This window comes from Scyliorhinus torazame, chromosome 5 (genome assembly GCF_047496885.1).
Source record: "Scyliorhinus torazame isolate Kashiwa2021f chromosome 5, sScyTor2.1, whole genome shotgun sequence".
NCBI classification, from domain to species: Eukaryota; Metazoa; Chordata; class Chondrichthyes; order Carcharhiniformes; family Scyliorhinidae; genus Scyliorhinus; species Scyliorhinus torazame.
The window spans coordinates 126,389,744-126,415,256 of NC_092711.1; the positions used below are offsets into that span (position 1 = coordinate 126,389,744).

Here is a 25,513-nt window from a genome sequence, read left to right on the forward strand (position 1 = left end):
ATAATAGGGCAACACAACATATACAATGTAACTACATAAGCACTGGCATCGGATGAAGCATACAGGGTGTAGTGTTAATGAGGTCAGTCCATAAGAGGGTCATTTAGGAGTCTGGTGACAGTGGGGAAGAAGCTGTTTTTGAGTCTGTTCGTGCGTGTTCTCAGATTTCTGCATCTCCTGCCCGATGGAAGAAGTTGGAAGAGTGAGTAAGCCGGGTGGGAGGGATATTTGATTATGCTGCCCACTTTCCCAAGGCAGCGGGAGGTGTAGATGGAGTCAATGGATGGGAGGCAGGTTCGTGTGATGGACTGGGCGGTGTTCACGACTCTCTGAAATTTCTTGCGATCCTGGGCCGAGCAGTTGCCATACCAGGCTGTGATGCAGCCCGATAGGATGCTTCTAATGGTGCATATGTAAAAGTTGGTAAGGGTTAATGTGGACATGCCGAATTTCCTTCGTTTCCTGAGGAAGTATAGGCGCTGTTGTGCTTTCTTGGTGGTACCGTCGACGTGGGTGGACCAGGACAGATTTTTGGAGATGTGCACCCCTAGGAATTTGAAACTGCTAATCATCTCCACCTCGGCCCCGTTGATGCTGACAGGGGTGTGCACAGTACTTTGCTTCCTGAAGTCAATTACCAGCTCTTTAGTTTTGCTGGCATTGAGGGAGAGATTGTTGTCGCTACACCACTCCACTAGATTCTCTATCTCCCTCCTGTATTCGGACTCGTCGTTATTCAAGATCAGCGAATATAAGTCTCGGAGCACAAGGATCATAGGGGAAAGGAACTTGCTGTGAATTAAGACATGGGTAGAAGACTTTTGGATGGCTTTAAGTTTACAGAGGTAGAATGTGGGAGAGCAGCCAGGTGTGTAATGGAATTGTTGAATCAAGAAGTGACGATAGTAAATTGCCTTAGTATCTAAAAAGGTTAGGTGGGGTTATGGGGATAGGTGGTGGTGTGGGCTTAGTTAGGGTGCTCTTTCCAAGAGCCAGTGCCGATTGGATGGGCCGAATGGCCTCCTTCTGCACTGTAAATTCTATGAGGTCAGAAGCTCATTGGATCAGTCTGAAACCAAATTTACAAAGAGACTGGTTAAGTCTCAGACTGTTGCCAGGGAGAGGGGTAGAGTTGGTATGTCAGGAATGGAGGTTGGAGCAGGGACCAAACAGTGGATTCAGTCTTCTCCATATTTGATTGAAGTTATTTCGTCAGCAGCAAGAGAACCAGAATGGACCCTGAGTCTGATATCCGATATAACTTAGTTTGAGAGGGAGAGGAAGAACAAAATAAACCCTGGAAGATTTGGAGAAACGACCTTCGCGATTGTTCATCAAATCTCCACACAGTCAATTCTGGACACCAGGTTAACATCTGTTATTCTGTCTGCTCAGTCAGGGCGATTCAGATTAAAGTCTGTCACAATGAATGAAGTGACTTATAAAGCATATTCTTACCTCAAATTACATAACTTTGGTAAAAGGAAACAGAAATAATGATCGAATACTTTATTTGGATTTCAGCCCCAGGGAGGAGGGAGAGTGTGTGGGATGGGGATTTACAGCTTTGGGGACAGAAGAGAGACAAAAATGTTCCGCAGAAATTGGAATTAACTGTTCTGAATTTCTATCCTGTACTGATAGTGTGGCCTTTGTAAACTCCTTTTCCAGGGTATTAGGAGAGGATTTTCAGACAGGAAACACAAACCAAATATCACATTAAGATCTCACAGTGTCACTCAATTGATCAGGACCTGAATATCCTCAGACTATAAATGTGGAAAGAAAAATGTTTGTTCTGTTTGTGGGAAAATATTTCAAACATCAGTGTGACAGGAAAAGCACCGAGACACACACACACCCGAGTGAGTGTGTTCCAGTGAACTGACTGTGGAAAGAGCTTTAACCAGTTACAGCCTGAAAAAAAACACCATTCACGAAGCGGGGGGGGGGAAACCATACACGTGTTCTGTGTGAGGACCAAGCTTCACTTGATTGTCCAAAGAAGAAACGGACAAAGACACTGACTCCATGGAGATACCGTCAAAACCGTGGGGTATGATTTTCGCTTAGGGGGTTTCCAAAATGCGAGAGGTCCCAGGTTCATATCCCGGACGAGCCCTGCAAAGTGATTTACTGAGGAGGTGATGGTGCAGTGGCATTGTCACTGCATGAGTAATCCTGAGACCCAGCACAATTCTCTGAGAATGCAGGTTCAAACCCCACCACGGCAGATGCTTCATTGTGGCTTGTATTTGAACTTGAATCCAATAAATCAAGGGTAGCAGTGGTTAGCTCCACTGTCCCAGGTTCGATTCCTGCTTGGGTCACTGACTGTGCGGAGTCTGCCTGGGTTTACTCCGCCTGATGAATTCCCTGGAGCGGAGAAACTACGACATCTTCTTCACAGCCTTCAACACGTCATCGATGAAAATGAACATCTTGCCAAGGTCAACACTGCTTGCCTCCAAACAACCGCGCATTTCATTTCATTTTTCAACCTCAGACTATTGATTGCAGCAAACTACCCAGCATTCAGAACGATCATGACACCACACAACCCTGCCATGGCAACCTCTGCAAGACGTGCCAGATCATCAACATGGGTACCACCATTACACGTGAGAACACGTGTAATGGTGCGCCTCGTCCAACATTATCTACTTCATACGCTGCAGCAAAGGATGTCCCAAGGCGTGGTACGTTGGTGAGGCCAATGCAGACGCTGCGACAACGAATGAACGGACATCGCGCAACAATCGCCAGACAGGAATGTTCCCTTGCAGTCGGGGAACACTTCAGCAGTCAAGGGCATTCAGCCTCTGATCTTCGGATAAGCGTTCGGCGTTCAGGACGCGCGACAATGCAGAATGGCAGAGCAGAAACTGATAGCCAAGTTCGCACACATGAGTACGGCCTCAACTGGGACCCTGGATTCATGTTACATTACATGTGCTTGCAAAATCCTACCAACTGTTCTGGCTTGAGACAATTCACACCTCTTTAACCTGTGATTATCCCTCTCTCCAGTCGCACCGTATGGACCTGCAAAGACTTAATTACCTGCAAAGACTCGCATTCAAAGTACCATTTTGCGTCATTGAATTTTTCTACATATGTTTGTGGAACCCACATCTTCATTCACCTGAGGAAGAAGCTGCAATCCGAAAGCTAGTGATTCTAAACAAACCTGTTGGACTTTAACCTGGTGTTGTAAGACTTCTTACTGTGCTCATCCCAGTCCAACGCAGGCATCTCCACATCATAAATGAGAAGCATTTAAATGCTACTGCCAGTTTCGAACCATGCACCTTTTGCTCGTTAGGTGAATGTGATAACCTCCATGCTACAGAAACAGCTGGAAGCACAGTACCAATGGACCTGTGCAACGTTCAACTGCACAGTCTTGCTGCAGCTTTCAATGGTTTGGCTGGGAGGCCAGGTCACTTATTACATTAAAACAGATGTCTCAACTTGTAAGACCATAAGATATAGAACTTATATTGAAGTTTAGCATTTGTTCAGTAAATATCTAACCGAACAATGCTCTCTGTTCAATCATTAATGCATCATTCGTCTTCCTGCAGAAAGTTTCCACCAATTTTACTCAATATTTGTTTCATTATTCAATGTTGAACATCAGTATATTTATTTGTTATATATGACTTCATTTTGAATTGAATAGATCTCGAGTCTTCACTCTGAATAACTCTGAAATACACACCATTGAATTGCAAACATGACTGATCAAGAAAAGAAAACGTTTCACTGGGTAACAGAAATCCTATGAACCTTTGTTCAATTTGACCTCAGACAGCTTTTAAACAAAGTCAAATATAGTTAAATGGAAGAGAATTGAGAATTATATGTTGCTTATATTTGACCCCTCTGTGTTTTGGTGTGAAACATTCTGCAGCCTAAATTACGTTCATGTATAAGAAAGGAGGGCTGACAGCAAATCCGCACTGAGCCTGGATTTCCTCATCTCCCCGAGTGGCTTTTCCTGTTTCTCCATCATTAAGGCTGAATCTTTCAATAACGTGGTTCAGTTAAATCTCTAACATTTCCTCTAATTCAGTTACAGTATCGTTTGTGTCTGTCTGTATGAGCTGTCTAGATATGTTTCGGAGGGTGATTAAAATCTTAATCTACGTCTACAAAGCCATTCAATTCTTTTGTGAACTGAGCAAACTGCCAAGATCCGCACTTTGTTTTTTCATGTATGGAACAATCGGTCTGGACTGTACGCAGAACAATACTTTTCACTGTACCTCGGTACACGTGACAATAAATCAAATCCAATCAGAGACAGTTTCTTACTCGTCTTCAAATTGAAAAGAATCTTCTTCAAAATGATTCATTCATGGGAGGTGGGGGTCACTGGCTGGGCAGCATTTACTGCTCATTCCAATTGCCCTTGAACTGCGTGTCTTGTGAGGCTATTTCAGAGGGCACTTACAAATCAACTACAACATTGCTGTGGATCTGGAGTCACGTGTAGGCCAGGCCACCTAAGGAGAGCAGATTTCTTGAAGGACATTAGTGAACCAGATGAGTTTTCACAACAATCAAGAGTGTTATCATTAGACTTCTAATTCAAGACTTTTATTCAATTTCAGCATCTGTCATAGGCAGATTCGATCCCAGATCCCCAGAGCATTAACCTGGGTGTCTGAATTACCATTACTCCAATGTCCAGCCCGCATATTCTTGGCAGAATATGGTGTCTCATGTTGTGTTCTGTGATCTTGTCTTGCAATGATTCTACAGAACTGCTGGTGAATTAGTCAGAACGATGATTTATTAATGTACACGTGGTAACGATCAGAATGCTCTACAGACTTAAGTTATCACAGAATTACATTAGAACTCTTGGAACTACCCTTATGTGCGACTGGTCTCGTGTATGCATGACAACCTTCTGCTGGTAGCCGGAACCTGACTGCTGCCTGACGCCAACGACTGGTGGGAGGTCACATTGCTGAGTACATGTAATATTATATACAGGCTTCTCACCACATCTCGTAACTTCTCAAAATTATCAAGTAATTTATTTCTTCAAACAAATTCTGATCGCTCTGCAGTTTCTGGAAAAATTTTGGTTGATCGTGTTATTTTTTAAATTAAAGATCTAGTTTTTGCAATATAATTACCTAATACACTAATTCACTAATCATAATCAATGTTCACTACTGAATAAACTTCAATTTTATTATTGTTTTTTTGCGATGAAATCAAGACATAGTTAATATAGAAAAGGTACAGAAGGTGACATTGCTGCAGAAAGGCACATGTTAGAGGTATAAAAGGGCTTCCTTGACCTTATTACTAAGGCCAGTGAATACAATATGAAAATAACAATTTACGGGCAGCAAAGCTGCGCAATGGTTAGCACTGCTGCCTCATGGCGCAGATGTTCTAGGTTCGATCCCGACCCTGGGTCACTGCCGTGTGGAGTTTGCACATTCTTCTCGTGGTTTTGTTTTTTCACCCCCACAACCCAAAAATGTGCAGGGTAGGTGGATTGGCCACGCTAAATTGTTCCTTAATGCGAAAAAATGAATTGGGTACTCTAAAAAAAATTTTAATAATGAAAATAACAATTTAAAAACTAAATGTGATTACACATGCGTACTTAGTTTCCTACATTACAACAGTGAATATGTTTCAAAAGTACTCCATTGGCTTTAAAACACTGTAGGAGGTCCAGTGGTAGTGAGAGGTTTTATAGAAATGTATATTTGTTCTAATTGTCTGCAAACGAGGATATATTACACTTGGTGTCCTCACCAATTTATTGATAAAGGTTGAGTCTTAATTTTGTGCAATAACCACGTCAATTACACCATTTTGAATACTCTGTGAAATTCCAGACACACCATATGCACAATTATTTGTTGTAAAACACAGCGAGTTGCTGCGATTTGGAATGCACTGTCTATAAATGTTGCTGGAATCTCTTTGGACTGTAACTTCCAAAAGGGAATTTGATACATTCTGAAAAAGAAAACAAAATAGTCGAACTCTGGGATTAAATGGGTCGCTGTACAAAGAGCTGGCACGGGAAAAATGGGCCAAATAGACTCCTCTGTGCTCCAGCAGCCTTGTGTGCATGTAAAGGGAGTGGTGACAACCTGGAACCTACAGCCTATAAGGGAGGAGATGCAGAGATGACGGAAGGATTTCAGTGGAAATTGGACAAGCACTGAGAGAAATAAACTCACAGGGATTTGGGGAACGAACGGGGCAATGGACAGACTGGCTTCCTCCACAGGGAGACGACACGGTCACAAAGGGCTGAATGGCCCCATTCCCCACCCTCCAGATGCTGTGATCTCAGGAGAGAAATTCAGCTGCTCCAGTCACTCCAACTAACTGGAGTTACTTATCTCTGGTGCCATTCTTGTAAATGTCCTCTACACCGTCTCTAAGAACTTCACATCCTTCCTAAAGGGCAGCACGGTAGCATTGTGGATAGCACAATTGCTTCACAGCTCCAGGGTCCCAGGTTCGATTCCGGCTTTGGTCACTGTCTGTGCGGAGTCTGCACATCCTCCCCATGTGTGCGTGGGTTTCCTCCGGGTGCTCCGGTTTCCTCCCACAGTCCAAAGATGTGCAGGTTAGGTGGATTGGCCATGATAAATTGCCCTTAGTGTCCAAAATTGCCCTTAGTGTTGGGTGGGGTTACTGGGTTATGGGGATAGGGTGGAGGTGTTGACCTGGGTAGGGTGCTCTTTCCAAGAGCCGGTGCAGACTCGATGGGCCGAATGGCCTCCTTCTACACTGTACATTCTATGATAATCTATGATAAAGTGTGGAGCCCATATATAGGCTTCCATTCCAGAGGGATAAAATTGAAAAGTACGGAGGAAATGTTCAACTTGTTTAAAACGATGGTTCGACTACACTGGGAGTTCTGTCAGCATTGATTTTTTTTAAATAATATTTTATTGAAAATTTTTGGTCAACCAACACAGTACATTGTGCATCCTTTACACAACATTGTAACAATACAGATAATAATGACCTTTTTAAATTTAAACAAAAACAACAACAAATAAATAAATATTAAATAACAAAAAATAAAAACTAGCCCTAATTGGCAACTGCCTTGTCTCAGGCCACCCCCCCGCCCCCCCAAGTCCTGGGCCGCTGCTGCTGCCTTCTTTGTTCTCCCCTATCTATCTTTCCGCAAGATATTTGACGAACGGTTGCCACCGCCTAGTAAACCCTTGAGCCGACCCCCTTAGGACGAACTTAATCCGCTCTAACTTTATGAACCCCGCCATATCATTTATCCAGGTCTCCACCCCCGGGGGCTTGGCTTCTTTCCACATTAGCAATATTCTGCGCCGGGCTACTAGGGACGCAAAGGCCAAAACATCGGCCTCTTTCGCCTCCTGCACTCCCGGCTCTTGTGCAACCCCAAATATAGCCAACCCCCAGCTTGGTTCGACCCGGACTCCTACTACTTTCGAAAGCACCTTTGTCACCCCCATCCAAAACCCCTGTAGTGCCGGGCATGACCAAAACATATGGGTATGATTCGCTGGGCTTCTCGAGCACCTCGCACACCTATCCTCCACCCCAAAAAATTTACTGAGCCGTGTTCCAGTCATATGTGCCCTGTGTAATACCTTAAACTGAATCAGGCTTAGCCTGGCGCACGAGGACGACGAGTTTACCCTGTTTAGGGCATCTGCCCACATCCCCTCCTCAATCTCCTCCCCTAGCTCTTCTTCCCATTTCCCTTTTAGTTCGTCCATCATAGTCTCCCCTTCGTCTCTCATTTCCCTATATATATCCGACACCTTACCGTCCCCCACCCATTTCTTTGAGATGACTCTGTCCTGCACCTCTTGTGTCGGGAGCTGCGGGAATTCCCTCACCTGTTGCCTCGCAAAAGCCCTCAATTGCATGTACCTGAATGCATTCCCTTGGGGCAACCCATATTTCTCGGTCAGCGCTCCCAGACTCGCAAACTTCCCATCCACAAATAGATCTTTCAATTGCGTTATACCTGCTCTTTGCCACATTCCATATCCCCCATCCATTCCCCCCGGGGCAAACCTATGGTTGTTTCTTATCGGGGACCCCCCCAGTGCTCCGGTCTTTCCCCTATGTCGTCTCCACTGTCCCCAAATCTTCAGCGTAGCTACCACCACCGGACTCGTGGTATAGTTCCTTGGTGAGAACGGCAATGGGGCTGTCACCATAGCCTGCAGGCTGGTTCCCCCTACAGGACGCCCTCTCTAATCTCTTCCACGCCGCTCCTTCCTCCTCTCCCATCCACTTACTCACCATTGAAATATTAGCGGCCCAATAATACTCACTTAGGCTCGGTAGTGCCAGCACCCCCCCATCCCTACTACGCTGTAAGAATCCCTTCCTCACTCTCGGAGTCTTCCCGGCCCAAACAAAACCCATGATACTCTTTTCTATCCTTTTGAAAAAAGCCTTCGTGATCACCACCGGGAGACACTGAAACACAAAGAGGAATCTCGGGAGGACCACCATGTTAACCGCCTGCACCCTCCCTGCCATTGACAATGCTACCATATCCCATCTCTTGAAATCTTCCTCCATCTGTTCCACCAACCGCGTCAAATTTAGCCTGTGCAATGTGCCCCAATTCTTAGCTATCTGGATCCCCAGGTAACGAAAGTCTCTTGTTACCTTCCTCAACGGTAGGTCTTCTATTTCTCTACTCTGCTCCCCTGGATGCACCACAAACAGCTCACTCTTCCCCATGTTCAATTTATACCCTGAAAAATCCCCAAACTCCCCAAGTATCCGCATTATTTCTGGCATCCCCTCCGCTGGATCCGCCACATATAGTAGCAGATCATCCGCATATAAAGATACCCGGTGTTCTTCTCCTCCCCTAAGTATTCCCCTCCATCCCTTGGAACCTCTCAGCGCTATCGCCAGGGGCTCAATCGCCAGTGCAAACAGTAATGGGGACAGAGGACATCCCTGCCTTGTCCCTCTATGGAGCCAAAAATATGCCGATCCCTGTCCATTCGTGACCACACTCGCCACTGGGGCCCTATACAACAGCTGCACCCATCTAACATACCCCTCTCCGAACCCAAATCTCCTCAACACCTCCCACAGATAATCCCACTCCACTCTATCAAATGCTTTCTCGGCATCCATCGCCACTACTATCTCCGTTTCACCCTCTGGTGGGGCCATCATCATTACCCCTAACAACCTCCGTATGTTCGTGTTCAGCTGTCTCCCCTTCACAAACCCAGTTTGGTCCTCATGAACCACCCCCGGGACACATTCCTCTATTCTCATTGCCATTACCTTGGCCAAGACCTTGGCATCTACATTGAGGAGGGAGATTGGTCTGTAGGACCCGCATTGTAGCGGATCCTTTTCCTTCTTTAAAAGAAGCGATATCGTTGCTTCTGACATAGTCGGGGGCAGTTGTCCCCTTTCCTTTGCCTCGTTAAAGGTCCTCGTCAGTAGCAGGGCGAGCAAGTCCAAATATTTTCTGTAAAATTCAACTGGGAATCCGTCCGGTCCCGGGGCCTTTCCCGTCTGCATGTTCCTAATTCCTTTCACCACTTCTTCTACCGTGATCTGTGCTCCCAATCCCATCCTTTCCTGCTCTTCCACCTTGGGAATTTCCAGCCGATCCAAAAACTCCATCATTCTCTCCCTCCCATCCGGGGGTTGAGCTTCATACAATTTTTTATAAAATGTCTTAAACACTTCATTCACTCTCTCCGCTCCCCGCTCCGTCTCTCCATCTTCGTCTCTCACCCCCCCTATTTCCCTCGCTGCTCCCCTTTTCCTCAATTGGTGTGGCAGCAATCTGCTCGCCTTCTCTCCATATTCATACTGTACACCCTGCGCCTTCCTCCATTGTGCCTCTGCAGTGCCTGTGGTCAGCAAGTCAAATTCCACATGCAGCCTTTGCCTTTCCCTATACAGTCCCTCCTCCGGTGCTTCCGCATACTGTCTGTCCACCCTCAAAAGTTCTTGCAACAACCGCTCCCGTTCCTTACTCTCCTGCTTCCCTTTATGTGTCCTTATTGATATCAGCTCCCCCCTAACCACCGCCTTCAACGCCTCCCAGACCACTCCCACCTGAACCTCCCCATTGTCATTGAGTTCCAAGTACTTTTCAATGCATCCCCTCACCCTTAAGCACACCCCCTCATCCGCCATTAGTCCCATGTCCATTCTCCAGGGTGGACGCCCTCCTGTTTCCTCCCCTATCTCCAAGTCTACCCAGTGTGGGGCATGATCCGAAATGGCTATAGCCGTATATTCCGTTCCCCTCACCCTCGGGATCAATGCCCTACCCAACACAAAAAAGTCTATGCGTGAATAGACTTTATGGACATAGGAGAAAAACGAGAACTCCTTACTCCTAGGTCTACTGAATCTCCACGGGTCCACCCCTCCCATCTGCTCCATAAAATCCTTAAGCACCTTGGCTGCTGCCGGCCTCCTACCAGTCCTGGACTTCGACCTATCCAGCCTTGGTTCCAACACCGTGTTAAAGTCTCCCCCCATTATCAGCTTTCCGGTCTCTAGGTCTGGGATGCGTCCTAGCATTCGCCTCATAAAATTGGCATCGTCCCAATTCGGGGCATACACGTTTACCAACACCACCATCTCTCCCTGTAATTTGCCACTCACCATCACGTATCTGCCCCCGTTATCCGCCACTATAGTCTTTGCCTCGAACATTACCCGCTTCCCCACTAATATAGCCACCCCCCTGTTTTTCGCATCCAGCCCCGAATGGAACACCTGCCCTACCCATCCTTTGCGCAACCTAACCTGATCTATCAGTTTCAGGTGCGTTTCCTGTAACATGGCCACATCTGCTTTAAGTTTCTTAAGGTGTGCGAGTACTCGTGCCCTCTTTATCGGCCCGTTAAGCCCCCTCACGTTCCACGTGATCAGCCGAGTTGGGGGGCTTCCCACCCCCCCCCCCTTGCCGGTTAGCCATCATCTTTTTCCAGCTTCTCGCCCAGTTCCCACGCAGCTGTATTTCTCCCAGACGGTGCCCCCCCGCCCATCCTTTCCCGTACCCACTCCCCCCTTTCCCCAGCAGCAGCAACCCAGTAATTCCCCCCTCCCCCCCCCCCGCTAGACCCCCCGCTAGCGTAATTACTCCCCCCATGTTGCTCCCAGAAGTCAGCAAACTCTGGCTGACCTCGGCTTCCCCCCGTGATCACGGCTCGCCCCGTGCGGCGCCCCCTCCTTCCTGCTTCTCTATTCCCGCCATAATTATCATAGCGCGGGAACCAAGCCCGCGCCTCTCCCTCGGCCCCGCCTCCCATGGCCAACGCCCCATCTCCTCTCCCTCCCCACCTCCCCCCATCACCACCTGTGGGAGAAAGAAAAGTTACCATACCGCAGGATTAATCATACAATCCCTCTTCGCCACCCCCCCCACTCGTCCCACCACTTTGTCCAAACATTCATTTTCGTAGTCCAATCATTCCAATTTTTCTTCAACAATAAAAGTCCACGCTTCATCCGCCGTCTCAAAGTAGTGGTGCCTCCCTTGATATGTGACCCACAGTCTTGCCGGTTGCAGCATTCCAAACTTTATCTTTTTTTTGTGAAGTACCGCTTTGGCCCGATTAAAGCTCGCCCTCCTTCTCGCCACCTCCGCACTCCAATCTTGATAGACGCGGATCACCGCGTTCTCCCATTTACTACACCGAGTTTTCTTCGCCCATCTAAGGACCATTTCTCTATCCTTAAAACGGAGAAATCTCACCACTATGGCTCTGGGAGCTTCTCCTGCTCTCGATCCTCGCACCATAACTCGGTATGCTCCCTCCACCTCCAACGGACCCGTCGGGGCCTCCACTCCCATTAACGAGTGCAGCATCGTGCTCACATATGCCCCGACGTCCGCCCCCTCCACACCTTCAGGAAGGCCAAGAATCTTCAAGTTGTTCCTCCTTGCGTTATTTTCCAGTGCCTCCAACCTCTCCACAGATCGTTTCTGGTGTGCCTCCTGTATCTCCGACTTCACCACCAGGCCCTGTATATCGTTTTCATTCTCTGCTGCTTTCGCCTTCACGACCCGAAGCTCCTGCTCCTGGGTCTTTTGTTCCTCTTTCAGCCCTTCAATCGCCTGTAATATCGGGGCCAACAACTCTTTCTTCATTTCCTTTTTTATCTCCTCCACGCAGCGTTTCAAAAACTCTTGTTGTTCAGGGCCCCATATGAAACTGCCACCTTCCGACGCCATCTTGGTTTCTGCTTGCCTTCCTTGCCGTTGTTCCAAAGGATCCGCTGCAATCCGGCCACTTTCCTCTCCTTTTTCCATCCGTGTCCAGGGGGAACACCCTTCTGGTTTACCGCACGGTGTTTTCAGCCGTTAAAATTGCCGTTGGGGCTCCTATCAAGAGCCCAAAAGTCCGTTTCACAGGGAGCTGCCGAAACGTGCGACTCAGCTGGTCATCGCCGCACCCGGCTCTGTCAGCATTGATGATCTCCATTTAGAACAAAGGAAATAGAGACACTGGATAAGGTGCAACAAAGATTCATAATATACAGAACTGAGAGCATTTAACACTCAGGAAAGTCTGGGGCTGCTTTTTTCTGGAAAAGAGAAGACTGATGGAAGTCTTTCAGATTATGAAGGGATTCAATAATCCAATAGAAATTTCAATCGACACCTCTTTATCCAGCGAGTGGTGGGAATTGGGAACTCACGACCACAGCGAGTGGTTGAGATGAATAGCATGAATCCATTGAATGTGAAACTAGATACATACATGAGGGAGAAAGGAATAGAAGGAGATGTTGGTGGGGGGGGGACGACACATATAGAGGGGTGGGTGGAGGATCATGTGGAGCACAAATACTGACACAGATCATGGCGAACCTCAGCCGGTATGGGAATTTAACCTGTGCCGTTGGTGTGGCTCAGCACGAACCAGCCATCCAGCCAACTGAGCTAACCGATCCCCGTATAAATCTGAAATAATTCCATAAATATTAGTGATTGCCTGTCTCCCACCATACTATTTAATGTAGTTTCCCAGTGCACCTCAGATAACTTGCCCCTCATACCCTAATAATTTTCTTCTGTGAGAAGCACCAAGATAAATTAAACAAAAGAACCAGGTAACCACCACAGCCCATCTTCATGGCAATGTGGCATGATTTTGGGGGTTTCCAAACAGAAATGGTAATGAAACATCTTCTAACCTCCAAACACCTTTTCACTCTTTGGTCCTTGTGAAATGTGAAACCAGATATTCGCAAGAAGGCTCAGAGAGAATCAGACCATTGAAGACGAAGCCATGAGACCAGCCAGTCCAGCAGAAATAAACTCTCTGAACATCCCCATTGACCAACAGAATGAACAAATGCAGTCCTGGATGTAATTGAGAACAGAAACAATAACAACAGAATCCAATCCCTGTAATCAGTCGTGAACTTGTTGGTGCCTCAGGAAGTGCGATGAATTACAAAATCCCTTCCCACATTGAGAGCAGGTCAACGGCCTCACCCCAGTATGAACTCCCTTGTGTGACTGCAGACGGCATTACCGAGTGAATCGCGCAAATAGAGGTAAACATCTTCTGAGTTATGGGGATGACACCCACGCAGACACTTGGAGAACGTGGCTCCACACGGACAGTGACCTGGGACCAGGATTGAATAATGGTCCTCAGCTCGGTGAGATTGCAGTGCTAACCACTGCGTCACCTAACTATTTAGATGAGGGAACAAAATGCAATATCTCCAAATTTGCAGATGACACAAGTTGTGTGGGAGGGTGAGCTGTGAGGAGGCTGCAGAGATCCGTCAGTGTGATTTGGACAAGTTGAGTGAGTGGGCAAATGAATGGCAGATACAATATAATTTGGAGAAATGCGAGGTTATCCAGTTTGGTAGCAAAACGAGAAGGCAGGCTATTATCTGAATTGTCATAAATTAGGAGAGGGAAATGTGCAACGAGACCTGGATATCCTCGTACACATCACTGAAGGAAAGTATGCAGCGACAGCAAGCGGTAAAGAAGGCAAATGATATGCTAGCCTTCATTGCGAGCGGCTTCGAGTACAGGAGCAGGAATATCTTGCTGTCATTATACAGGGCCTTGGCGAGGCCATACCTGGATGATTGTGTGCAATTTTGGTCTCCTTATCTGAGGAAGGACATTCTTGCTCTAGAGCGATTGCAGCGAAGGTTTACCAGACTGATTCCTTGGATGGTGGGACTGACGTATGAGAGATTGAATCAGTTAGGATTGTATTCGCTGGAGTTCAGAAGAATGGGGGGGGGAGGGGGGGGGGGGATCTCATAGAAACCTATAATATTCCAACAGGACTTGACAGGGTAGATGCAGGAAAGATTTTCCCAATGGTGGGAGTGTACAGAATGAGAGGTCGCAGTCTGAGGATACAGGGTAGACCATTTATTTCATAGAATTTATAGTACAGAAGGAGGCCATTTGGCCCATCGAGTCTACACCAGATCTTGGAAAGAGCACCCTACCCAACCCCACACTTCCACCCTATCCCCATTACCCAGTAACCCCACCAACACTAAGGGCAATATTGGACACTAAGGGCCAATTTGGGATGGCCAATCCACCTAACCTGCACATCTTTGGACTGTGAGATAAAACCGGAGCACCCAGAGGAAACCCACGCAAACACGGGGAGGATATGCAGACTCTGCACAGTGACCCAAGCCGGAATCGAACCTGGGACCCTGGAGCTGTGAAGCAATTGTGCTATCCACAATGCTACCGTGCTGCCCTTTCATGTAGCGCAAACCCTGAAGCGAGCATCTTTCCCCTAGACCAACGAGCCGGCATCCTCCTGACCCAGTCCATGGCTTTCTCCCTCATTGTCTGAAACACATGAGCAACTTCAGTATAATCGCGGTGCATACATTTAAGTCTAAATCATTGATATATACCGGAAAACTGTGGAGCCCCACTGGAAACAGACGTCCAGGCATCATTCAGTCCTGGATGTGACTAACAGCAGCAACAACAGCTGAATCCAAACCCTGCTGTTGCCTGTGAACTTGCTGATGTCTGTGCAGGTTGTTTAACTGAGTGAATCTCCTCCCACATACAGAACAGTTAAACAGCCTCTCCCCAGTACCGCTCCCACATGTGGGCCACACGGTAGCACAGTGGTTAGCACTGTTGCTTCAAAGCTCCAGGGTCCCAGAATTTCGGGCTTGGCTCACTGTCTGTGCGGAGTTTGCATGTTCTCCCCATGCCTGCGTGGGTTTGCTCCGGGTGCTCCAGTTTCCTCCCACAAATCCAAAAATGTGTAGATTAGGTGGATCGGCCATGCTAAATTGCCCTTAGTGTCCAAAAAGGTGAGGTCGGGTTATGGGTTAGGTTGGAGGTATGGGCTTAAGTAAGGTGCTCTTTGCAAGGGCCGGTGCACTCGATGGGCCGAATGCCCTCCTTCTGCACTGTAAATGCTATGATTCTGTTTCCGTGTGAACTCGCTGGTGTTTCCGCAGATTCGGTTTACTTTTAAATCTCTTTTCAGTCAGAACATTTAAAAGGATTCTGATCAGTGTGAACAAGTTGGTGGCTGGTCAGGTGGGATGACTCAGTAAATTTCTTGTCACACACGGAGCAAGAGTACGGTTTCTGCCCAGTGTGAACTTGCTGGTGTTGCAGAAGCTTGGATGAACATGTGAATCTCTTCCCACACACGGAGCAGGTGAATGACCTCTCCCCAGTGTGATTGCGTTGATGTGTCAGTAAATTCTTTTTCCTTTTAAAGCTCTTCTCACAGTCAGCACATTTAAAAGGTCTCTGATCAGAATGAACAACTTGATGTGCCAGGAGGTCTGATGACTGAGTGAATCCCATCCCACACACGGAGCAGGTGAATGGCCTCTCTCCAGTGTGAGTGCGTTGGTGTCTCAGTAAATCCTTTTTACTTTTAAAACTCTTCTCACAGTCAGCACATTTAAAAGGTTTCTGGTCACTATGAACAAGTTGGTGTGTCAGGAGGTGGGATGACCTAGTGAATCCCTTCCCACACACGGAGCAGGTGAATGGCCTCTCCCCAGTGTGAGTACGTTGGTGTCTCAGTAAATTAATTTTCCTTTTGAAGCTCTTCTCACAGTCAGCACATTCAAAAGGTCTCTGATCAGAATGAACAAGTTGGTGTCTCAGGAGGTATGATGACTGAGTAAATCCCTTCCCACACACGGAGCAGGAGAATGGCCTCTCCCCAGTGTGAGTGCGTTGATGAGACAGTAAATCATTTCTGCGTTTAAAGCTCTTTTCACGGTCAGCACGTTTAAACGGTCTCTGGTCAGAGTGGACCTGACGGTGAACCCGGAGGTTTGACGAAGCCTTAAATCGCTTCCCACATTCCAAACAGGTGAATGGCCTCTCCCCAGTGTGAGTGCGTTGATGTAACAGTAAATAATTTCTGCTTTTAAAGCTCTTCTCACAGTCAGCACATTTAAAAGGTCTCTGATCAGTATGAACAAGTTGGTGGCTCAGGAGGTGGGATGACAGAGTGAATCCCTTCCCACACACGGAGCAGGTGAATGGCCTCTCCCCAGTGTGAGTGCGTTGATGTGTCAGTAAATCCTTTCTGCGTTTAAAGCTCTTTCCACAGTCAGCACATTTAAACGGTCTCTGATCAGTATGAACAAGTTGGTGTGTCAGGAGGTATGATGACCGAATGAATCCCTTCCCACACACGGAGCAGGTAAATGGCCTTTCCCCAGTGTGAATACGTTGATGAGTTTCCAATTCAGATGGGTATTTGAATCCCAACCCACAGTCCCCACATTTCCACGGTTTCTCCATGGTTATCGACAAGTTATCAGGTGCAGGTGGGATGCAGATTTGAGGTCACTATCAGATCAGCCGTGATGTTATTAAATGGTGGAACAGGCTCACGGGGCGGAATGTCCTATTGCTGCTTCTTGATTCCTATGGTGCGAATGTCCTTATGTCTCTCCAACTTGGATCATCAGTTGAAGCCTGAGTACGGTGTCTCCCTGTTGTAAATGCTGCAATTTAATTTCATGCTGTGTGATTGGTTAAAACTCAGTTCCAGCTAACTGTGGAAAATTACTTGGATGTCTGTGTCTTGGTGCTTTGCCAATCACAGTGATTTTAAAAAAAATTTCCAAAAGACAAAACAGACAAACATTTCTCCTTCCACGTTGAAAGGCCGATCTTGATGAATCAATGAATCAGATCTCGACATGATGTTTGCATCTGCAAATATTCTGTAAAAGAAGATTACATTGAGATACTGTGAATATATAAGACACAAGCAGGCCATTTTGTCACAGATTCTGCTGCTGTCCATACTCGGCACACATCTCCGACTCTCCCACCTATCAAATCTCAGCCTTTCAGCTGATTTTCGATTCCATTTTCTCTCATGTGCTTGTCCCGTTTCCTTTTGAAAACATCTCAGCACTTTCCTCAACTCCTTTGCATGGTAATGAGTTGCACATTCTGAACCTGGAATAAATAATTTTGTCTGTATTGTCCCCTTGGATTTATTCATAACTATCTTGTATTTATGACTTGTGGTTCATTGATGGTCACTCTCTCACATCACCCGTCTCCATTTAATCTTTCCTGAGAGCTGTAATCTCTCATGTTACAAAAGTCATCACTGTCAATGCAGTATAGAATTTGCAAAGAGACAAATCTTTCTGTTGGGTTCAGTTTGTTATGTGCAAATTCTCCAATTCTAACCCCCTGTAAAAGGAGTTTACAAAAGCCATCACGGTCAGTCCAGGATAGAAATTCTGAACAGGCAATTCTAGTTTCTCTGGAATATTTCTTTCTCTCTTGTCCCCCCAAAGCTGGAAATCCCAGTCCCACACACTCTCCCTCCTCCCTTGGCTGAAATCCAAACCCATCTCACCATCTGCACTCCCATTTATTCCCTCCACTCCCAGTTTTCTCCCTCCCTCTCCTCTGCCTGGGTGCAGTTCTCCAGCTCCTGCCTGCCGACTGACAAAACCAATGGGTCTTATTGGGGGTTTGGGGCCTCCAGCGGGTGTTTGTGAATCCTCCCCGCCCACCTGCCAGGGTTTCCTTCCTTGCCAGAGATCAGGGTCCTCATTGATTTGAGTGCAAAGTGTGAGCTCTTATTTCTTGTCCTCCTCCCCCATCCTCTGAACCATCCTCCAGTGGCTGAAACAGGATGGTGCCCGTTAACCTGGGCCTGTTCCCAGGAGGGAGAAGCCCCGCAGCTGCAAACCAGGGAGCTGACAATGATTGTGAACATAAGACCATAAGAACTAGGAACAGAAGTAGGCCATCTGGCCCCTCAAGCCTGCTCCGCCATTTAATTAGATCATGGCTGATCTTTGTGGACTCAGCTCCACTCTCCGGCCCGTACACACCATATCCCCGAATCCCTTCATTCTTTAGAAAGGTATCTATCTTTTTCTTATAAACGTTTAAAGAAGGAGCCTCAACTGCTTCACTGGGCAAGGAATTCCAGAGATTCACAACCCTTTGGGTGAAGATGTTCCTCCTACACTCCGTCCTAAATCTACTTCCCCTTATTTTGAGGCTATGCCCCCTAGTTCTGCTTTCCCCGACCAGTGGAAACAACCTGCCCGCATCTATCCTATCTATTCCCTTCATAATTTTATATGTTTCAATAAGATCCCCCCGCATCCTTCTAAACTCCAATGAGTACAGTCCCAGTCTACTCAACCTCTCGTCATAATCTAATCCCCTCAACTCTTGGATCAACCTAGTGAATCTCCTCTGCACTCCCTCCAGTGCCAATATGTCCTTTCTCAGGTAAGGAGACCAAAACTGAACACAATACTCCAGATGCGGCCTCACCAACACCCTATACAATTGCAGCATAACCTCACTAGTCTTGAACTCCATCCCTCTAACAACGAAAGACAAAACTCGATTAGCCTTCTTAATCACATGTTGCACCTGCACACCAACTTTTTGCGACTCGTGCACCAGCACACCCAGGTCCCTCTGCACAGCAGCATGTTTTAACATCTTACCGTTTAAATAATAATCCATTCTGCTGTTATTCCTCCCAAAACGGATAGCCTCACACTTGGCAACATTGAATTCCATCTGCCAGACCCTAGCCCATTCACCTAACCTATCCAAATCCTTCTGCAGACTTCCAGTGTCCTCTGCACTTTTTGCTTTACCACTCATCTTAGTGTCGTCTGCAAACTTTGACACATTGCACTTGGTCCCCAACTCCAAATCGTCTATGTAAATTGTGAACAACTGCGGGCCCAACACTGATCCTTGAGGGACCCCACTAGTTACAGGTTGCCAACCAGAGAAACACCCATTTATCCCCACTCTCTGCTTTCTGTTAGTTAACCAATCCTCTACCCATGCTACCACTTTACCCTCAATGCCATGCATCTTTAGTTTATGCAGCAACCTTTTGTGTGGCACCTTGTCAAAAGCTTTCTGGAAATCCAGATATACCACATCCATTGGCTCCCCGTTATCTACTGCACTGGTAACGGCCTCAGAAAATTCTACCAAATTAGTCAGACACGACCTACCCTTTGTGAACCAATGCTGCGTCTGCACAGCACAGGAAGAAGTCTTACAATATGAAAAAAAAATGAAAATACCAGGTTAAAGTTCAACAGGTTTGTTTCAAACACTAGCTTTCGGAGCACTGCTTCTTCCTCAGGTGTGGAGATGCCGGCGTTGGACTGGGGTGAGCACAGTACGAAGTCTTACAACACCAGGTTAAAGTCCAACAGGTTTGTTTCGATGTCACTAGCTTTCGGAGCGCTGCTCCTTCCTCAGGTGAATGAAGAGGTATGTTCCAGAAACACATATATAGCCAGATTCAAAGATGCCAAACAATGCTTGGAATGCGACCATTAGGAGTTGATTAAATCTTTACAGATCCAGAGATGGGGTAACCACAGGTTAAAGAGGTGTGAATTGTGTCAAGCCAGGACAGTTGGTAGGATTTTGCAGGCCAGATGGTGGGGGATGAATGTAATGCGACATGAATCCCAGGTCCCGGTTGAGGCCGCACTCACGTGTGCGGAACTTGGCTATAAGTTTCTGCTCGGCGATTCTGCGTTGTCGCGCGTCCTGAAGGCCGCCTTGGAGAACGCTTACCCGGAGATCAGAGGCTGAATGCCCTTGACTGCTGAAGTGTTCCCCGACTGGAAGGGAACATTCCTGCCTGGTGATTGTTGCACGATGTCCGTTCATTCGTTGTCGCAGCGTCTGCATGGTCTCGCCAATGTTCCACGCTTCGGGACATCCTTTCCTGCAGCATATGAGGTAGACAACGTTGGCCGAGTCGCACGAGTATGTACCGCGTACCTGGTGGGTGGTGTTCTCACGTGTAATAGTGGTATCCATGTCGATCATCTGGCACGTCTTGCAAAGATTTCCATGGCAGGGTTGTGTGGTGTCGTAGTCACTGTTCTGAAGACTGGGTAGTTTGCTGCAAACAATAGTTTGTTTGAGGTTGCGCGGTTGTTTGAAGGCAAGTAGTGGGGGTGTGGGGATGACCTTGGCAAGATGTTCATCGTCATCAATGACGTGTTGAAGGCTGTGAAGAAGATGACGTAGTTTCTCCGCTCCGGGGAAGTACTGGACGACAAAGGATATTCTGTCGGTTGTGTCCCATGTTTGTCTTCTGAGGAGGTTGGTGCGGTTTTTCGCTGTGGCGATTTGGAACTGTCGTTCGATGAGTCAAGTGTCATATCCCGTTCGTACGAGGGCATCTTTCAACGTCTGTAGATGTCTGTTACGCTCCTCCTCGTCTGAGCAGATCCTGTGTATACGGAGCGCTTGTCCATAGGGGATGGCTTCTTTAATGTGTTTAGGGTGGAAGCTGGAGAAGTGGAGCATCGTGCGGTTATCCGTGGGTTTGCTGTAAAGCGAAGTGCTGAGGTGACCGTCCTTGATGGAGACGAGTGTGTCCAAGAATGCAACTGATTTTGGAGAGTAGTCCATGGTGAGTCTGATGGTTGGATGGAACTTATTAATGTCATCGTGTAGTCGTTTCAGTGATTCTTCGCCGTGGGTCCAAAGGAAAAAAATGTCATCGATGTATCTGGTGTATAATGTCGGTTGAAGGTCCTGTGCAGTGAGTAGGTCCTGTTCAAACTTGTGCATGAAGATGTTGGCATATTGGGGTGCGAATTTCTTACAGGTGAATTTCTTCCTCGGGTGAACAGGTTAACCTGGTGTTAAGACTTCTTACTGTGCTCTTCCTCAGGTGAATGAAGAGGTATGTTCCAGAAACATATATATGGACAAATTCTGTATCTGCATCTTTGAATTTGTCCATATATATGTTTCTGGAACATACCTCTTCATTCATCTGAGGAAGGAGCAGTGCTCCTAGTATTTGAAACAAACCTGTTGGACTTTAACCTGGTGTTGTAAGACTCTGTGTTTATTTTAGTCCAGCGCTGGCATCTCCACATAATGATTGTGAAGGGTTTGCTCTCGCTCACAATGCCTGGGAACTGGTTAACGGCGGGTTCGGACCAATAGGAAGAGGACGCGGGTCTGTGTGACCGAACAAGAGCTTCTGATCCTCCAGCCAATCAGAGTGAATGGGAGGCGGAGCAAAGCCGGGGCTCTCTTCGCTTATCCGGGCCTGTCTCGGGGAAAAGCCCGAGCAGCTTTCACCGGTTAAACTGCCGTATCCGAGCTTCGTGTTTGGACTGTGGGGCCTACACGGAGTGTTTATGAGGTCTCCCGACCCACCCGCCGGCCCCATTCCTCCCGCAGGACTCACCCAATCGAATTTGACCGGCTGAAGAATTCCACCCAACCGCCTGAATCCTGAACTATCAGCACTACGCATGCTCCTCAGTCCACGTGAGCGACCGGGCTCAGCCCCGCCCCTCATTCACTCCGAATGGTTGGAGGACCAGCTGCAACCACTCGGTCCTCCAGACCTACCCCTCTCTTCCTATTGGCCCAAAGCTGCCGTCAATCACTCCCTGTGCATTGTGAGCTGGAGCATGCGCAGTGCCGATGCTGGACTCGGCCGGCAGGTTTCACTGAAACCCGGTGGAGGCTCCAAACCCCAAAAAGAAGTTTCCGGGCCCGGGTTTGCATCGAGCGGGGGGGGCAGCTGCGGCCTGCTCCCGGTGACAGGCCTGAGTTAACGGCCGCCGTCTTTATAGAGGCTGCAAACCCGCAGGGGGCAAAACATCAGAGAGAGAGTTTGTTGTGAAACCAATGGGATTTTGTAAAGCAGGAGGTCAGGGTTACAGTCAACAACAACAACTTCTATTTATATAACACCTTTAACATCATAAATCATCCCAGTCAACTTCACAGCAACATTATAAAACAAAGTGAGACACCCAGACACAAAAGGAGATATTAGGGCAGGTGACCAAAAACTTGGTCAATGAGGTGAGTTTTAAAGAGTCTGAAAGGAGGTGAGTGAGGTGGAGACGGGGAGGTTTCGGGAGGGAATTCAGTGCTTGGGGCCGAGGGAACTGAAAACCATGGCGGAGTAATTAGAATCGGGGGTGTACAAGAGTCCAGGATCAGAGCTGTGCAGATATCTCAGGGGGTTGTGGGGCTGGAGGAGATACAGACACAGGGAGAGATGAGGCCATGGAGGGATTTGAAAACAAGGGTGAGAATTGACTGGATTGGATTGGATTGGATTTGTTTATTGTCAAAAACAGCTTCTTCCCACTGTTAACAGACACCTGAATGCCCCTCTTATGGACTGAACTGATCTCTTTACGCATCTTCTCTACAGTTGTAGCACTAGGCTCCATATGATTCACCCGATGTCTATGTATTTACATAGTGTACCTATTATCCATCCCATCTGTTTGGATTGGATTTGTTTATTGTCACGTGTACAGAGGTACAGTGAAAAGTATTTTTCTGCGAGCAGCTCAACAGATCATTAAGTACATGAGAAGAAAAGGGAATAAAAGAAAATACATAATAGGGCAACACAACATATACAATGTAACTACATAAGCACTGGCATCGGATGAAGCATACAGGGTGTAGTGTTAATGAGGTCAGTCCATAAGAGGGTCATTTAGGAGTCTGGTGACAGTGGGGAAGAAGCTGTTTTTGAGTCTGTTCGTGCGTGTTCTCAGATTTCTGCATCTCCTGCCCGATGGAAGAAGTTGGAAGAGTGAGTAAGCCGGGTGGGAGGGATATTTGATTATGCTGCCCACTTTCCCAAGGCAGCGGGAGGTGTAGATGGAGTCAATGGATGGGAGGCAGGTTCGTGTGATGGACTGGGCGGTGTTCATGACTCTCTGAAGTTTCTTGCGGTCCTGGGCCGAGCAGTTGCCATACCAGGCTGTGATGCAGCCCGATAGGATGCTTTCAATGGTGCATCTGTAAAAGTTGGTGAGGGTTAATGTGGACTTGCCGAATTTCCTTAGTTTCCTGAGGAAGTATAGGCGCTGTTGTGCTTTCTTGGTGGTAGCGTCGACGTGGGTGGACCAGGACTGATTTTTGGAGATGTGCACCCCTAGGAATTTGAAACTGCTAATCATCTCCACCTCGGCCCCGTTGATGCTGACAGGGGTGTGCACAGTACTTTGCTTCCTGAAGTCAATTACCAGCTCTTTAGTTTTGCTGGCATTGAGGGAGAGATTGTTGTCGCTACACCACTCCACTAGATTCTCTATCTCCCTCCTGTATTCGGACTCGTCGTTATTCAAGATCAGCGAATATAAGTCTCGGAGCACAAGGATCATAGGGGAAAGGAACTTGCTGTGAATTAAGACATGGGTAGCAGACTTTTGGATGGCTTTAAGTTTACAGAGGTAGAATGTGGGAGAGCAGCCAGGTGTGTAATGGAATTGTTGAATCAAGAAGTGATGATAGTAAATTGCCTTAGTATCTAAAAAGGTTAGGTGGGGTTACGGGGATAGGTGGTGGTGTGGGCTTAGTTAGGGTGCTCTTTCCAAGAGCCAGTGCTGATTGGATGGGCCGAATGGCCTCCTTCTGCACTGTAAATTCTATGAGGTCAGAAGCTCATTGGATCAGTCTGAAACCAAATTTACAAAGAGACTGGTTAAGTCTCAGACTGTTGCCAGGGAGAGGGGTAGAGTTGGTATGTCAGGAATGGAGGTTGGAGCAGGGACCGAACAGTGGATTCAGTCTTCTCCATATTTGATTGAAGTTATTTCGTGAGCAGGAAGAGAACCAGAATGGACCCTGAGTCTGATATCCGATATAACTTAGTTCGAGAGGGAGAGGAAGAACAAAGGAAACCCTGGAAGATTTGGTGAAACGACCTTTGTGATTGTTCATCAAATCTCCACACAGTCAATTCTGGACACAAGGTTAACATCTGTTATTCTGTCTGCTCAGTCAGGGCGATTCAGATTAAAGTCTGTCACAATGGATGAAGTGACTGATAAAGCATATTCTTACCTCAAATTACATAACTTTGGTAAAAGGAAACAGAAATAATGATCGAATACTTTATTTGGATTTCAGCCCCAGGGAGGAGGGAGAGTGTGTGGGACGGGGATTTACAGCTTTGGGGACAGGAGACAAAAATGTTCCGCAGAAATTGGAATTAACTGTTCTGAATTTCTATCCTGTACTGATAGTGTGGCCTTTGTAAACTCCTTTTCCAGGGCATTAGGAGAGGATTTTCAGACAGGAAACACAAACCATATATCACATTAAGATCTCACAGTGTCACTCAATTGATCAGGACCTGAACATCCTCAGACTATAAATGTGGAAAGAAAAATGTTTGTTTTGTTTGTGGGAAAATATTTCAAACATCAGTGTGACAGGAAAAGCACCGAGACACACACACACCTGAGTGAGAGTGTTCCAGTGAACTGACTGTGGAAAGAGCTTTAACCAGTTACAGCCTGAAAAAAAACACCATTCACGAAGCGGGGGGGGGGAAACCATACACGTGTTCTGTGTGAGGACCAAGCTTCACTTGATTGTCCAAAGAGGAAACGAACAAAGACACTGACTCCATGGAGATACCGTCAAAACCGTGGGGTATGATTTTCGCTTAGGGGGTTTCCAAAATGCGAGAGGTCCCGGGTTCATATCCCGGACGAGCCCTGCAAAGTGATTGACTGAGGAGGTGATGGTGCAGTGGCATTGTCACTGCATGAGTAATCCTGAGACCCAGCACAACTCTCTGAGAATGCAGGTTCAAACCCCACCACGGCAGATGCTTCATTGTGGCTTGTATTTGAACTTGAATCCAATAAATCAAGGGTAGCAGTGGTTAGCTCCACTGTCCCAGGTTCGATTCCTGCTTGGGTCACTGACTGCGGAGTCTGCCTGGGTTTACTCCGGGTGCTCCGGTTTTCCCCTAGTCCAAAGATGTGCAGGTTTGGTGGAGTGGCTATGCTCAATTGCTCTTAGTGTCCAAAAGGGTTAGATGGGGTTACTGGGTTATGGGGATAGGGTGGAGGTGTGGGCTTGAGAAGGGTGCTCTTTCCAAGGGCCAGTGCAGACTCGATGTGCCGAATGGCCTGTTCTGCACTGTAAATTATATGATTGTGGAAGTTGGGTGTGAAA

The 25,513-nt window shown here is 47.1% G+C and overlaps 1 protein-coding gene across 4 annotated transcripts; it reads right to left on the bottom strand.

Moving 5' to 3' along the window:
- Positions 1 to 5,190: 5,190 nt before the first annotated feature.
- On the bottom strand, positions 5,191 to 21,866 carry LOC140421799 (uncharacterized). 4 transcript variants are annotated; one of them, XR_011947098.1, is made up of 3 exons: positions 21,753 to 21,865; positions 13,204 to 17,235; positions 5,191 to 5,997 (listed from the first exon to the last, which is right to left on the bottom strand). XR_011947098.1 is itself a non-coding variant. In XM_072506694.1 (2 exons), exon 2 carries the CDS (start codon positions 12,314 to 12,316, stop codon positions 11,471 to 11,473), a length of 846 nt encoding a protein of 281 aa, XP_072362795.1. In that variant the 5' UTR covers positions 12,317 to 17,235; positions 21,753 to 21,866; the 3' UTR covers positions 11,352 to 11,470. The 4 variants fall into 4 exon arrangements, 3 of the variants coding, with proteins under 3 accessions (XP_072362795.1, XP_072362794.1, XP_072362793.1); XM_072506694.1 differs by lacking the exon at positions 5,191 to 5,997 and having other exon boundaries at positions 11,352 to 17,235; positions 21,753 to 21,866; XM_072506693.1 differs by lacking the exons at positions 5,191 to 5,997; positions 21,753 to 21,865 and adding an exon at positions 19,606 to 21,284 and having other exon boundaries at positions 14,405 to 17,235.
- Positions 21,867 to 25,513: the final 3,647 nt, after the last annotated feature.